This window comes from Bombyx mori, chromosome 25 (assembly GCF_030269925.1).
Source record: "Bombyx mori chromosome 25, ASM3026992v2".
NCBI lineage: Eukaryota > Metazoa > Arthropoda > Insecta > Lepidoptera > Bombycidae > Bombyx > Bombyx mori.
In genome coordinates, this window is record NC_085131.1 from 8,579,348 (window position 1) to 8,596,027 (window position 16,680).

Consider the following 16,680-nt stretch of genomic DNA (forward strand, 5'->3'; position numbering starts at 1 on the left):
TGGTAAGTGTTACGTTCCGTACATGCTAATTAGTCTGTATAACTGTACTTGTAGTTGATTCGTTGCGGCTTACAACTGTTTATTGTAATTTGTAAGAGAGAAATTTAAAAATGCGTCTTAAAACTGGATATTGATGTAAATGGAACTATGTTAAAATTTCTATTTTTTTGACAGATTGAATGAAATATTACTTATTTTCCATATTTTAGCATAGCCAATGAGTCACAGATTTGTACAGAATTTAACCAAATCAATTGGTATTAAATTAACTAAATATGTTAAAATTAAAAAGTTTTCATCAAATGCTCTCTTAAGCACTTTTAGATTTATATAAATTTTGCTGACTGACTGATTGGGAAAACAATTTTTCTACTGAGAAATATCAAAATGATTCCACTTTAAAAAAAAAAGAATGTGACACGAAATTTACAAAAACATTGCATTCATTTAAATATTACCATGTATCATTATTTTCTTTTCAAAGATAACAGAATCAAAACGATAGTCTCTTTGGTTAAAAATAATACCACAGTGCTTGATCTTTACTTCTTATAGCTCTTGTCTGTCACGTATTCATGGTAGAAGTATCTTCAATTATCCAAAGTATTTCTAAATTGAATATATCTTATATCCATTTTCTTATTTTCATTTTTTATTTGTTTTTATTGTAAAACATTAAGGTAATTTATTTTTCTATTGTTAACTGGACTAGAAAACTTTAATAATAAATAATTTTATTTCAGAACATTTTGATTCAGATGAAGCTAAAACATATTTTGAAAACAACTTCAGTCATGTTTACTTCATATTGTATGATAATTTTATACAAGCCGAAAATAACCTGCGTCAAAAAGGTATGTGACACATGTACATTATCTTTCAATTATTATTAGTTTGTTATGTAAATAAATAAATGTATTATAGTCTATCTGTTTTTATATACATAATGTATTTTTTCTGTTTTTTTTTTGCGGTACAGAACTTCCGTTTCATCTAGGTGAGTTTTGGGTGAATTTAGATATCAGATATAATAGAAAGTAAAAAATCATGAATTAATCAATTACAATGTTGCTTTTTTATATAATGCTCGAAATATTATTTCTAATTTAAATCTTAGAATCCTATCTGCTTAGAATTAATTCATTCACTTTTATTTCCAGTCTGATTGCCAAATTCAGTTGGTAGAGATAGAGTAACCTAGTTAGGATCACCACTACTGTAAACTGTAGCTTAGATTCTCAGTTATTGATCGATAAATATTTTAACTATGGTACTGATCTTAGTTAAAGGTATATATCTAGTAAAATCTGATCACACTCTGCTGTCACTTGCTAATTGTATGAAAACAATTGATTGAAAACTTAAAATTGGTAGTTTCCCGTTATTTTTTTACAAATAAGGTATTTTGATAAACAATTATTTTCGTTGAATCAAATAGAATAGTATCAATATGTATTCAGAAGCCAAGCTATTCATTTGATTGTTATATTTATATAAACTATAGGATAAATGTAAATAAAGTAACAGAATACAAAATGCTAACATATTCTTAAATTATCGATAAGAGTATAATTTTCACATAAATTTATCTTCTGTTAAGTAATACTCTGGAGCATTATTTAAGAAGGCAAGAATTCAAAGCATACATACATGGCAGTTCATTTTAGTGTTTCATCTTAATCTGGGTTGCAGCTATAATCTAATCATGTCAAATTATCATTGGCTTATCACACAGAAGTATATTCTTTTTGTGCATGATTCATAATACTCAACCTTTTTTTAGAGAAAACTGGCTATTTCCGATATTGATATCAGTACCTTATAAATAGAACAAAGAATAAGTAAAATTTACATTTTTTTAAATATGGTCATTGTGATTGTGCATTGATAATCAGAATCAGACATTGCTATAAATATATAGTGCTGTACATAAACTTGCTTTAGCAGTCTAGACATATGTTTCACTAAAACCAGATTGGTATTCTTAATTCATTAGGAATGGTGTTGTGGGTCTTTGAATGCAGCCAACTATAGATCGCTTGATTAAAGACTAATTTTAAGAAATGTTTTAGTTCACAAGGCTGGTAAAGAAGAATTAGAAGCAGCTCTGCTACTGCTGGAAAAAGTACTTTGTCTCTTACCAGAATTGCTTGGAAAAAGATGGCAGTTACACTCATTGACAAGGATATTCTCGAAATTGCTGCACAGTGCAAACTCACAAAAATTAAGGGCAGAGGCAATAAAGTAAGAAAACGACATAATTTGTTTAATAGCGAAAAAGAATTTAAGTGTTTACTATAGGCAAAAAATAACGAAGCTTGGAGTATCTGCCCCTGGAAGTAACTTATTAAGAAAATAAACATAATTAATTATCCCAACCTATGTCCATTTTTTCTACAAAGGGAACACACAAAAATATATTTTTAGAATAACCTTGGATCAGACAAGTACTGTCATATAAATTGCAACTTTAAAATAGGCACAGTAAACAAAAACATTAAATTTTCAGATTTTTTCTCCTTTGGTATCAAGCGCTAGGCGACAATGCTCCCTTCGAGGTCCACAAAATGTTCGCGCTACTCATACCTGGTATGCCAGATCCTGGCAATGTGACCAGGCCATCACCGCTAAATCCAAAACCATTTGATATAACAACCAATCCACACGAAACAGGCGATTTTAGTATGGAAGACATTATGCAACATCCCAATTTCTCAACTGTAATTGACAACGCCAAGAAAGTCGTCGTGGAACAGACCTCGTCAGGAATAATGGGAAAGATTGCTAATGTATCCGCATCCATCTTCCACGACACGAATGCACTGAACCCCGTACAAAGCGTCGAGATACAACCTCTCCTGCCACCGAGTGCGAATGAAAAATCTGTTGATAATGAAACCAAGTATTTTTTTGAGATACTTCTCGATGGAATGGCGACGTCCGTGACGAAATTGCAATGGAGAGATAGATCGCACGCCAAGGCAATGAGATGCTTCGCGTTTTTACTTGAAAAATTTAAGCAGTATTATTTGCCCGTAATTTGTCCACAGTTTAATCACAAGAATTCTTTGTATAAACCTAACTTAGGTAAGCAAAACTGCGTGATATACCTTTTGTCTATGTATAATTTCAAAACTGTATTATTAATTATGACTTTTGAATGATGCTTCAGATTTGCCAGTACAGCACAACATACTAGAAGATGATTTTGTCTTATGCCGAGTAACTCTTATCAAGTGGGTCGCCAACTACGCGCATTTCATGAAGAAACAGGGTAGTGATGGCGGACAACCTTCGTCTATGACCAGTATCGGGTCTCATCTTCCGCATTCGAACACTCCCACCCCAGCCACGTCTCTCCATCACGAAGAAGAGACATCCTTCACTGTAGGACACCCATCGGACTCCAGTCGCGCATCTTCGCACGACTCCGCATCTAATACACCACATCCAAGTTTGGAATCAGGTAAAATAAATTTGCGAATCAGGCAAACGTCTTTATAACACTTAAGTTTTTTTTAAAAAAAACACCTAACCTCTTATATTGATTGTAGGATCAGGAGTCTATGAAGAGCTAAGTTCAGAGCAAGTAGTACGTGACGTGCTATGTTGCTCCTCGCGGGAACACGTAGACTTCACTATAGAAGTCTTACGTCAAGCGTTTCTATTGCCTTTCTCGCACGCTGCTGCCATCCGCCGCGTCATAGCTCTATACAAAGATTGGATACAAATGAATGTAAGACGTTCACTTATGAATGATTAATATGCTAATGATTTTTTTCTTCATTACGAAATTCTGAAATATCTCGTAGATATAGGCAGGCTTATGAAATAGCACATTCGGTAGAAGATCTCTATGAATTTATAGCTTAAATCTATCTAATATTCCATTATATAGCTTAGATGTTTATTTTCATTGACTTTGATACACATCACATTTTTGTTAACATTTAATCTTTAGTGGAACACCCTGTATAGTATTTTCAAATAGTTTAAAATTATACAAAAAAAATATATTACAAAGTATAACGGAACCAAATATGCGAACGTGCGGTACAGCCCCCGCCGCCGCCTTACCCCCCGCTGAGACAGAGCTCTCTGAGCGAGAAACGTCTACCGACAAAGTCTTAGTTTAACTGTACTGTTCTCAACTCATTTTTTATTTTATTTTAGTTATTTTGTCGCTTTTATATTAAAACCTCATACAAATCAGTGTAAATATTATTTCCATATCATCTTTGCCAACAGCCCGGAATACCGAACACACAAAAACTCACAAAAGCCCCGCCAGTCGGACTTTTAGTGTTAAAAAAGCAATTATTGTTACATTGAAAAAATATTTATAAATTATAGTAAAGTGTGCGTTATTTATTATGTCAAATAAATTGATACAGGCGACGACAAAAAAAAAACCCGGAAATGATTCATTGTAACAGGTATCAGAGATCCCACCGTTCTTAATGGAGAGCACGTACGAGCAGCAGCTGGCGCAGGGGGAGCCCGCGGTGCCGCCCAGGCGACTGCGGAACGACTCCTACCTCGGGGCTCTCGGACGAGACAACGTCATGGTTCGGGCTGGCATGCAGGTCGGTCCATCCTCTAACTATAACTATACCTTAGACCTGAGACCTTAGAACTCATATCTCAAGGTGGGTGGCTTTTACGTTGTAGATGTCTATGGGCTCCGGTGACCACTTAACATCAGGTGGGCTGTGAGCTCGTCCACCCATCTAAGCAATAAATAAAAAAATCCCACACTTTTATAGAAAATAGAGAAGAAGTGCAGATTGTTAATTTTTTTTTAAGTTATGTATTCAAAAACACTACACACAATAGCATGTATTTAACACACACAAACGCATATATACTCTTTTATTTATTGCTTAAAGTCTGTGGTCCAATTGAGAATAGATTAATATTATTGGTCTTTAATATTATGTCTGAAAGAAATATCGTTCAGCTACCATCAAACCTGTGATGTCGTGTTACACAGAACGTGCTGCAAGTGTTCATGACGCAAGCCGCGCACGTGTTCGTTGGGAGCGGCTGGACCGTGCTGCCGGCGGGCGCCGCCTCCCCGCAGCAGCTGCTGGACGAGCAGACCGACACGTGCAAGCGCGTGCTCAACATATACCGCTACATGGTCATGCACGTCGCCATGGACTATAACACTTGGTATGCACGTGTACTGGAAGCTCGTATATCGTTCTTTGATGGGCCGTATCGATATTTATGTATTTTTGTGTATTTTTTATGTGGTTCGTACCTGTATGTATTACCTTTATTTATTATACATATTTGTGAGTTTTAATGTATTCAACAAATTTCGCCGAATTACCTTTGGCTGAACGCTAGAGAATAAAAATAGTTGCGCGACACATCTTTGCTTGCTTTGTGTAATTTAATTAATCTATCACTTACTCTTCAGACACTGCTCGCATGAATGTATCAGTGTTTAAAGATAAGAGCCTAAAATCATCTGGATCCGTATTCCACTGTCTCGGTTGATATATGCCACATACAGTTATAAGGCTATACGCAATATATATCCTTGCTTTGCCACGCGTACTTAACACGTGCTCATAAACTACTTCCATGGTTAAATAATAACATAGTATATTTAAACATATCGAATTTTCCGTATGGAGACAGCAGCTTGTCTCTGCTCCTAGCATTTCTGACGTCCATGAGTGACGGCAACCACTCACTATCATGTGGGCCGTATGCCCGTCTGCCTACAATGGCAATAAAAAAAAACCTTGCATTCTTGCTAATAACATAGAATTGGACGTACTTTATTCCGGTAACAAGCGATAAAATAAGCTTAATATAAACGTAGCTATTCTTACACAACTTTTTTAAATATTAATGTACCCGTATATCTTTAGAGTAAACGAAAAAAATATAGCGTTGTCTAGCAAAAGTGCTGTAATACAAAACAAAACAATAAAACATTTATCGCTTGTTTATTGACATCCTAATATGTTACAACTCTTTTTTTTTTGAGGATTCGTTTGAAGTCGACAACTAGACTTTTAAGCCAAATCTTAAATTTTCTTCTTACATTCTGTTATAATATAAAAAATTATATGAAACGAAATAAGATGAAGTTTCACAGATGCTAAACAGTTAATAAACCATCAAAAATGTCCAGTAATATTGGTTTGTGCTTGTATGTGGAACTTTATTTATTGAAATAGCATTGTTTACTTAAGATGGAATTTTGCATTTATTATGATTAACAGGGAACAGCTCTTATTGGTGTTACTACAGATCACATCATTGGTACTCACTAAAATTCCTCCAAAGAAAAAACAAGAAACATTAGGTAATAATAGAATTCGTTAATTGCACATTTTTTTGCTTGGACTTGACAATTTAGACCAGTTTTATTTTGTAGGTGGTAATCTAGCGCCCGCATTGTTTCAAACGTTGATAGTGACATGGATAAAAGCGAACCTGAATGTGGCCGTCAAATCCGAATTGTGGCAGAACTTTATGGAACTGCTCATGCGCCTGACGCATTGGGAAGATCTGATCAAAGAATGGGCTGTAAGTATATATTTGTTAAATATGAATATTAAAAGCTAAGAAAATATATATGAAAAAAGTTTAGTAATAGTAATTAGTAGCTTTAGTGCACAACAAAAGGCATTACTAATTTGAATAAGAACGTAGTTTTGCAATTTTTTTTTGTGGGGAGGCAAGCGGTAAATTCCAATTACACTTTATACTGCATGGAAAATTAAAGAATTTTTTGAATAATGCAAGTAAAGTCCATGTAGTTGAAAGTTTCAGAATTGTACGAATTGCTTTATTAATTTCGATTTTTTTCTTTCCCTACCTATGCGGATAACCTGAGAGGCTATTTCAGCTTCGCCCTAACGTGTGTAGATAAGCTCACGGGGCTCAAACCGGAGTGTTGCTAACACTGACCCTAGCAAGAGCAGTGCTTCGCAGAATCTACCACCGGATCGGAAACGCAACCCACTGAGAAGATTCGGCGAGAAACTCAGTGGACTGTGTCTATGGGTTAATTCGCTCGTCGAGCCCTTCGTCGCAAGCGACGGGTTCGACGAGGACGGTGACCGGGTCGATTATGATGAATCTGTGATTTTGTAGAAAACGATGGAGACTCTGACGCGTGTACTGGCCCGGCACGTGTACTCGCTGGACCTGTCGGAGGCGAGCGGGGGCAGCGCGCGGGGAGGCCGGCGCCCGCCCGCCGCGCCCGCCGTCCTGCCGCGCCCCCCCGCACTGCACCACGCCGTCTCCGTCGTCTCTAACACCGACACTAGGACGCCCGGTAACTTATCTTATACGCTACTTTTTTCTTTCTTTCAAACCTTTGACCTTTTATTGAAAACACAAACAATAAATAACATCAAAAGATCCTAGATTCTAAACATACTCTGCCATTATAATATTACATTTAACTGTAATACAATTTAGTATCAAAATAACATCTGTACAAGTGTCAAATTGACATGCTCTTTATATAATTCCGTCATGTATACAAGTTACAAGTTAAATAATTTTGACATTGCAAATATTAAAAAGAAGTAATGCACGTTTTTAGGTAAATCTCCCAAAGTGAACCACGAAACTCATCCCCGTAAGGAGACCGCCACTCGCCGACAGCTCACACGGTGCAGGAGCGACCCGCATCTCAGTAAACAAGCCCGCGTTGAAGGTAAACACTTTTCAGTCTTAAAGATGTACTTTACTGTTGGTAGGACCTCTTGTGAGCCCGCACGGGTAGGTACAACCGCCTTACCTATTTCTGCCGTGAAGCAGTGATGCGTTTCGGTTTGAAGGGTGGGGCAGCTGTTGTAACTATACTGAGATCTTAGAACTTATATCTCAAGGTGGGTGGCGCATTTACGCTGTACATGTCTATGGGCTCCAGTAACCACTTAACACCAGGTGGGCTGTGAGCTCGTCCACCCATCTGAGCAATAAAAAAAACTTTGTATTTTTTTTATTGCTCTTGTAGGCAGACGAGCATACGGCCCACCTGATGTTGAGTGGTTACCGTCGTCCATAAACTTCAGCAATGCCAGGGGCAGAGTCAAGCTGCTGCCTACCGCTTAATACTCTCCATAAGCCTCGTTTAAAGAAGGACATGTCATAACGCTCGGGAAAAACCATTAAATATGTTTGTTTTGAATTTCCTTACAAAAATACAAGTATTAACAGACCAGGAAGTACCATGAAAACGTAGAATACGATTCAGTGACAGCAACTGTAACCAAAAAACTTCATAAAGAAAAATCAATTTTTCTCTTTTGTTCTAGAAGTAATCATAGTACCTACTCACAGAAAACCAAGGAGATGGTACTCACTTGATTCTCTAAGAAATTCTCTATCGCAAAACGAGGAACGCGACTCGGCAAGTGGTAAGTATCAAAATAAAAAAAACTTTTGTTAAATATTGCTCAGCGTTAGTTCGAACAAAAAGTGAATATTTATTTTAGTATTCCCCCTGTCAAAATTATTGTTATAAATTGTATTAAGCTTTCACGACTGTCTACATTACAAATATTAGAAGCTCATGAATCGTGATAAGAACTCGTTAAATAATAGTGTTTGTAATTAATTTTTTTTGTAGTCATTTTAGTGGACATTTACTTTTCGTGATAGTATGCTTTTTTCTAAATATCTTCTGTTTTGTTAAAGAAATGCAATCATTTATGAAATTAAATTGCTCCACTTGTAGGTTCTAGATCACCATCTCCAGCGCCATCTAGCGGCGTCGAAAGTAGTTCTATAAAGGACTCACCACTGCAAATCGATTTAGTCTCCGACGGTGCGAATGTTTGTAAGTTAAATTTAACTAATTAATTAATGAATAAATCTTAAAAATAAAGATGACTCGAATGTTACTAGAGATAAATTTTAGTGTAATCTCATTATATGGTACATTCTATGAGAAAAATGATCTTGACACTAAACCTACGAGTCGATTTAATTGTTTTATAGCTGTAAACTTTACACATTTCCAACGTTATAATACCATTATCATTCTTATAATATAATAATATGTTCTTGAAGATTTCTAATATTCTCTTTTTTCCTTACTTAGAGTTATTTTGCTCCTTTCAAAAGAAAAAAACATTACCTGCCTTGAATAATGTAGTTGATAAGTTTTCATTGCCGGTCAATAGAAGCGGCGGTAGGAATAAGAGCACAAGAGAACTGCATGATGTTTGATGGCATCAGAAGATTCATCACAATCGAATGGCATAGATACAGACAGAGCACAAACATATAATATTTCTAATTATATAGATTGATAGAAGATATTTGGTATTCGAGTTCTGGGTGGATTGCTCTTAACTCATAATATGGAATTCCGGTACCCATGATACGGGTGGAAATATAGGGCGTTAAGTGTGGAACGTCTATGAGACTAGTGGTTCAACGTTAAGGTTAGCCCACCGAGTTTCTCGCCGGATCTTCTCAGTGGGTCGCGTTTCCGATCCGGTTGTAGATTCTGCGAAGCACTGCTCTTGCTAGGGCCAGTTTTAGCAACACTCCGGTTTGAGCCCGTGAGCTCATATACACGTCAATGAGAAGCTGAAATAGCCTCTCAAGGCTATCAGCATAGGTATAAAAAAATGTTATTAAAGAAGCGATTGTTTTTACTAGCGGAGTGGGGCAGCGGCGATGCGGAGACGGGTGGCGGCGCGTGCGGCGTGGTGCTGGGCGGGCGGGCGCGCGGCTGGCTGCCCGACGTGGCGGCCGTCATGTGGCGCCGCATGCTGGCCGCGCTCGGCGACCCCAACCTGCTGCGGGACCCCGCGCACCACGCGCACTTCTTCAACTACCTCATACATCTCAACTCTACCCTCCTCAAGGTGGGTTACGCACGGCCTATAGCGGACTCGAGCGCTTCCTAATTTTTATTGCTTACCAGCTGACGGCAGACTTCGTAGTGCCTCAATCGATAAATAAAATACCTAAACTTTTGTATAAAATAAACTCAAAACAAACAGAAGGAATCCGTCCGGCGGGGGACACGTCAAAGGAAAAACAAAATTGTCATTAATTGTTGTAATTCGGGGCATTTTCATATTTATGTACCTTTTAAACCTGCTCTGTACTTCCACAAGTAATTCAAGACCAAAATTTGTCAAATCGGCTAAGCCGTTCTCGAGTTTTAGCGAGGCTAACGAACAGCAATTCATTTTTATATATCGACGCTTGAAAGGCAAACATGACTAAGCGACAATAACTGCTTTGTACATTAATGATAGGCAATAACCATGTTCGGTGCGCAAAAAAATATATTTCCAGGTCTATTAAAATAATTTCAATCCTACAGCTACTAGCTAGATTCTACTACAGCTAGATTCGTTAAAATAAAATTTGTTTTCAGGTATTTCAACTTTAAATTAGTCTACTGCAAAGTTCACGCATTGTCGCTTAGTCACGTTTGCCTTTCAAGCGTCGATATATAGATATTGTTGGACGAGCTCACGGCCCACCTAGTGTTAAGCGGTTACCGGAGCCCAAAGACATCTACAACGTAAATGCCGCCATCCACCTCGAGACATGAGTGCTAAGGTCAGTTTTAACTACAAAGGCTACCGCATCCTTCAAACCGGAACGCATTACATTTTACGGCACAAATAGGCATGGTGGAGGTACTCACCTGTGCGGACTCAGAAATTTTACTGAAATTTTAATAACTATAACAATACAGCTCAATGTGCGTCTGTATTCGTAAAGCATATTTGACTTAAGTTTTCACGACATATTAAGAGCATTAGTAAAAAAATGATCAAACTGGGTCAAGGTAACAGGCCCATCTGGTGTTAAGTGATTACTGGAATCTAAGCAGTTAAGTTAAGCAACAACATAAACACCCCAATTTTTTCAATACAACGTACAAACTACGAGTACCACACTCCTCTTTCTATAGTCAAATTAGAAACTTTCGACCTCATGTCTAAAGGTGGCTTTTACTTTGAGGTCCGAATAGCACTTACGTCTTACGGCCTATAGTGCACGCGTCTTTGAGCTGAAGATCGCTTACGGTCAGGTGCGTTGTCCTTTTGACTAAATAAAAGACAGAGAAAGATAAATTTAATAAAGTAACGCATCTAAAGAAAGAAGTAAACCGGTACATACTTGTGAAAGAAGTTTCGTTCACAAGTATGTACCAGGATAACATATATGTAAGGAGTTCTCTTAGAATTTGTTTTTTCATTCAGTACTGCCAACCGTTACAAACTGAATATCCTAACAAACTCAAAATTGGAATCTAGTGCTTGCCAAAACTCACAGATACAACAAAATGAATGTCTCCGCTTATCTCGCGAAAAGAGTCAGTTTCAATATAATTATAATACAGTCGTATTCTTCTGGTCGGAAAATGGGTTGTCCTCTCGTGAATTTAGAAGTCAAGCCTCTTTTTATTCGGCCTGCAGCATTAGGTAGCTTTAGATATTTTCCCTTCTACCACCGACAATCTTGAGCCCTGCTAACGGAAACTGAAGAAGCCAGATCAGAGGTCGGTCCTTAGTGATAGTTAAATCAGCAGAGAGGTTATGTTTAATATAATTTAATATTTAATTCATTTAAATGGATTTTAAATTTTAATATCATATTACAATATTTAAAAGAAACCTAAACAAAAAATAGATTGCCGCTGTTGGCGGTGTCTACCAAAAATATCATAAAACGTTGTGACTCGAGTTTATAGACAAACGGTAAACAAACCTCTTTGACACATTAGTGATTTGTTATTGTGTTGCTTACTTTTGGTTGTGCGATAATGTCCGATTTTGTACCAATTTACCGCTATTTGTGGGAAGTGTCGCTTTTCTTCTATCAATCGAATAAAACGGCAGCTGAATACTATCGGGTCGTCGCGTCCCCTTACGGGGGCGCGGGACGGGCCTCAGGGGAACCCCTCTGCCCGGGTTTATGACTCCCTGCCTATTGAACCAGGGGTGCTGAACTGCGGGATTGAGCTACTTGGGTCTGAGTTGATGGTAGGTGGGATTCTTCTTCTTCTCTCTTCTCTTCTCGAAATTCTTGTCATTTTTCTTCCTTTTTCGTCGAAGGCGGCTGCTTCTCTCCTCCAATTTTTTTTTTTTTTTGTTTTCAATTTAGTCTTAACCTAACTTAGCCTAACTGAATCTAACTTAAATCTAAGTGACGGCGGCAGCTGAAGCGCATCGAGAGCTTCATTTAGTTTACGGTGATACTGCTCTGAGCGAAACAACGTTCAGTGATTGGTTGCATCGCTTCAAAGACGGCGAAAATATGATGTACACGATCGTGCATCCCAAGGGAAACCGAAAACCGTCGTAGCGCTGATTTGAAGGCATTGCTCGATGAGAATCCGTACCGTCGTCTGATATATTATTTGTTCCTTTCCATGACACTTGGTCTGACTGATCAGCAGTTCCATACAGATATCAAAGAATGGCTAATTCGTGCATAGACGCAAAAGTCGAACGCTTCTCGAACTCTGCTAGAAAGATGGCGAAAAGGTGTTGCTAGTAATTTTCACAATAAATTTGTACTGTCATCAAAGAAATAGCGCGAACTTCGTTGCGGTTCTTAAAAGTAATGTTGACCTAAATTTTTTTATTGCCCGTGTAATGTGTGACCTAATTGGTTGGCTGCTATATTCAATGTTCTAAGCTAGTCACCCAATTTCAGCAAGTCATAAAACGCAGGCACTATGACTTCCAATTGTGTTTTATAGGATCATATTTTTATTTTATATTTACGTATAAAATCTGATCAAAAATATTCTGTGCTCCAGACAATTTTAATAATAACCGTCTACAAATCGTCCATCCGCGGGTACTAATGAAATATAACTCTTACTGAATTATACCGAATTTCGTGTTGTAATCCCTAACAACGTGCATTATACACAACATTTAAACATATGTACACAAAATACTATTTAAACAAAAAGTAAAGAACGACCAGGACGATGCCATGTCAAGCATTTTGGTATTAACAATCCCGCGTTTCTATCTGACGTTTCTCAAGATTATTTCTTTTAGTCGTTACCGTAGGACGGATGTAGAGCAGCAGAGAGCAATTTTAATACTGAACGGTACCAGTAACTATCATAAAACAAGATATTTGACAGATGCCTGAATCTCGCTTACGACATTGTCAAAATAAGCTGTATTATGTTCCAAACAACAACATTCGGGTCGGTCTACCGGGTAATATCACCCGTTCGGTGGAAGATTTTCCTTTCGTCGTTATTCCGATACTGCCAAAAAATATTTTCTGTTTGCACTGAAATGAGCAATGCCATATTATATCAATTAAAAAAGGACTTGTTTGTAAAAAATCTGAACGGCATGCAGTCATCTCGCAAGTGCAAGCAAGTGTTTTCAGTCCAGAGAGTTATACTGGAGCTTGATAAATCAACGCATCGAATTCAGGTAGTAGAAGAGAACTCTGTTTATGAATTATGATTTGTGATAAAATTCAACCAACTAACTTTTTGGTGTACAATGGTATGGCAGAAATAGTATATGCCTTTTAAGGAAAATAGTATTATTATTCTAAAAATCTGTTTTGAAATTACTGCAATAGAAGAGATATAGCACGTATACATTACAAACAGCGTACTGCGAAAAAAAGCGATAAAATAAAAGTGTTTTGAAAGATACTCAGAAGAAATGCGTTGAACGTTTTGAAATTGGCAAATCACGACTATTGTGGCAATTGATCGTATGAATCAGTTGGTTGACCCAGCGCGTGAGGACGTTCCTATACGAAATCACAAACTAAACGTTACACGTCTTGAGAACTCTAATTGAAACGGTACACATTTAAGCAATTGCGTAATGAAATCATGACACACGCCAAAATGGCCATCTGTTAATGTTTATCACAAATAATATAAAGCCAGAACAGTTTATCAGTCGATATCTGTATTTAGATGGCATATGGTGTAACACGAATATCATTTGTCATTCACATCTCGATGAGACGTTTGTTTTTGTTTTTAACGGACAAGAACTTGTTTGTTTGTTTCATAGTAATTCATAGAATATGAAAAATATATTGTAATTTAATTTCGTGAATGGTGATATTGAAACTGTGCGCGCTGTTGTCCAATTCGAAAGTATTTAAAGATTGCCAATGCGAAAGAAGAGCAGGAAAAAGAAGACTTTTAAAGAGACGAGGGAAAAGAGAGGTTAATTTTCTTTGTACACTCGAACTAACAATTGGAAGACTAGCTTAGTTCTATAAGAAAAATCTTAACATTTTGTTTAACATAAAAAAGTACATAGTGTTCATAATACCTATTAAATAAAAAGAAATTCGTTATTTCCATCAGTTTTTGCGAGTCTTTGAAATAACTAACGTAACATAACTACGGTACGGTTACAGTAAAAACGCGAGCTTAAATCGTAGGAACCGAAAAAGTACAGAAACCGCGCAAGAAGTACAATTTTTAATTAATTATGCATAGTGAATTTATAAAGTGACTAGCTGACCCGGCAGACTTCGTAGTGCCTCAATCGATAAATAAAAGACCTAAACTTTTGTATAAAATAAACTTAAAACAAACAAAAGTAATCCGACAAACAAAAGGAATCCGTCCGACGGGGGACACATCAAAGGAAAAACAAAATTGTTATTTTTAGTTAATTCCGAGCATTTTCAAACTAATCACCATTTAAACTTTCTCTGGACTTCAAGCCAAATAATCTGGACAAATAATTCAAGACCAAAATTAGCCAAATCGGTCCAGCTGTTCTCAAATTTAAGCGAGACTAACGAACAGCAATTCATTTTTATATATATAGATTTAACGCTAACAGAACAATAACAAAATAGTATATATGTATCAAAGCACTTATAGGCATCATCCATAAAAATATACGGAAAAAATTAAGCACGTCGAAATTAGTCTATTCTTAAATTCATTGTTCAAATATAGTATCAAAGATAAATAAGAAGGTTATGCGATACTAGAATGTGAAACAATAACATTAAAGAAAACGAGTAGATTTTCAGAAAAGAAATTCCTTCCCAGAATCCATATTATTTTCAAATTGCCTTGGTTGTTTAAAACGCCTTCAATTTCGGTCATAATAATCTTTTTCATGGAAATCACATTTTTACATTTTCTTTTACGTCAATCTATTGCTCCCCTTTGTTTGGATTCCGGATTATTCTAGAATCCATTATGAATGATGTAATCAGTTCATTAAATTGACCGCCTGATTCAGATTGATCGAAATCGTAAAATATATTTTTTCTGACGCTTTTTCTTGCCTATATATAAATGCATGTATATTGGATAAAATTAAATAAATGAAAAATTTATAACTTTTGAAACTAAATTCAACCTTAATAGTAGTTTTCATACAACCTTTTCCAAGATAATATTAGTCTCATCTAGATTTCAGTCGATGTTTTCCATAGAATATGGTGTCGCGTTCTTTGTCAAAGAAATTCCCTTGTCTCTTTGAAACATTTTTTTTTGATTCAACCTTATCCTTTTCGATACGGTTCCTTTGCATCATATCATTCTAGCTGCATATATTCTCAGTGTTACCGATAAAATATACCTTTGTCCCTAGTTGTTGGTATACCTAGTCGTAGTTGGTATTTGTTGTACCAAAATGATTCCTTTAAACTATTCGTACCTATTATCCTAATCATCATAATATACCTTTCATATACGACCTAAAGAAGTGAAAATGTAGTAACTCGTAATATACAAACTTTCCAGCAGAACCGCATTACTCCAGATTTCAGAATCATAAGCATAACTTCTTGATTATTAAACCAACTGAATCAATTTATTAAACCGATTCTCATTGCTTGCATCCCTATTTCCTAAAAACCTACCACTTAAATTTTAATTACTCGACGCTGGCAACAGTCACTTCTATAAATATACCGACTGTCTGAAAAAAGAAGAAACCTATTATTAAAAAAATTATGTGGGTAGACTAAAATTTTATAGCAAAATTTGACAGCTTAAATTAAAAATCTTAGTTATATTAATTAAAAATATAAATGTGTTTCAACATAAAACAATTATTAATCGCATTTAGCAATCGTCTCAGCCGCGCGTTGGATTATTGTATTTTAGAAATGTTATTTTATACCAAAGTCTGTCACATAGAAAATCACGAATTTAGTTACGAAGAGGTGCAACTTTTAGTTGTTATAAAGTTTGAAACAATGTAACTAAAGAACGGATATAAACGAAGGCTGCTTCTGTGAAAAACGATAAGGATATTTATGCCAAAGGCGTAACCATACCTTTTCGGAATAAAACAATGGCAGGACAACATTTTACTGGTAGGGCGTTTTGTGACCTAACACGGGTAGACACCACCACCCTGCCTGTTTCTGCCGCGAAGTAGTAATGCGTTCCGGCTTGAAAGGTGGGGCAGCTGTGGTACTATAAAACTAAGACACAGAACTCATGGGTCGAGGTGGTAGGTGTCACGAAGTGATTTAAAAGTTTTATCTGAGTTAGTATCTTAAAAATAACAACTGGGTGGCGAAAAGCTGTGTGTCAATTTGCTTCCCTGCATATTAGATACTTAAATAATTAACAAAATCATTTCTCTATTGTCTCTATGCCACGTTGCGTCCACTATCGCAGGTTTAAAAACCATCGCAAGCTAACAATAAAAATCCATTATTGTATTTTCTCCGGTT

The 16,680-nt window shown here is 36.4% G+C and overlaps 1 protein-coding gene across 3 annotated transcripts in view; it reads left to right on the forward strand.

Annotated features, from left to right (window-relative positions):
• LOC101742620 (probable Rho GTPase-activating protein CG5521) overlaps positions 1-16,680 on the forward strand; it is a 36,093-nt gene that overhangs the window by 315 nt on the left and 19,098 nt on the right. The window contains exons 2-16 of one of the 3 annotated variants that reach the window (XM_021347174.3): positions 744-854; positions 980-997; positions 2,073-2,244; positions 2,510-3,087; positions 3,173-3,466; positions 3,555-3,736; positions 4,437-4,586; positions 4,994-5,175; positions 6,246-6,328; positions 6,401-6,552; positions 7,123-7,306; positions 7,580-7,693; positions 8,298-8,399; positions 8,720-8,821; positions 9,652-9,860. In XM_021347174.3, coding sequence (XP_021202849.2) covers positions 744-854; positions 980-997; positions 2,073-2,244; positions 2,510-3,087; positions 3,173-3,466; positions 3,555-3,736; positions 4,437-4,586; positions 4,994-5,175; positions 6,246-6,328; positions 6,401-6,552; positions 7,123-7,306; positions 7,580-7,693; positions 8,298-8,399; positions 8,720-8,821; positions 9,652-9,860 — 2,633 coding nt within the window. The remainder of the gene's footprint in view (positions 1-743; positions 855-979; positions 998-2,072; positions 2,245-2,509; positions 3,088-3,172; positions 3,467-3,554; positions 3,737-4,436; positions 4,587-4,993; positions 5,176-6,245; positions 6,329-6,400; positions 6,553-7,122; positions 7,307-7,579; positions 7,694-8,297; positions 8,400-8,719; positions 8,822-9,651; positions 9,861-16,680) is intronic. The other 2 variants (XM_062676158.1, XM_021347177.3) reach the window with 2 other exon arrangements.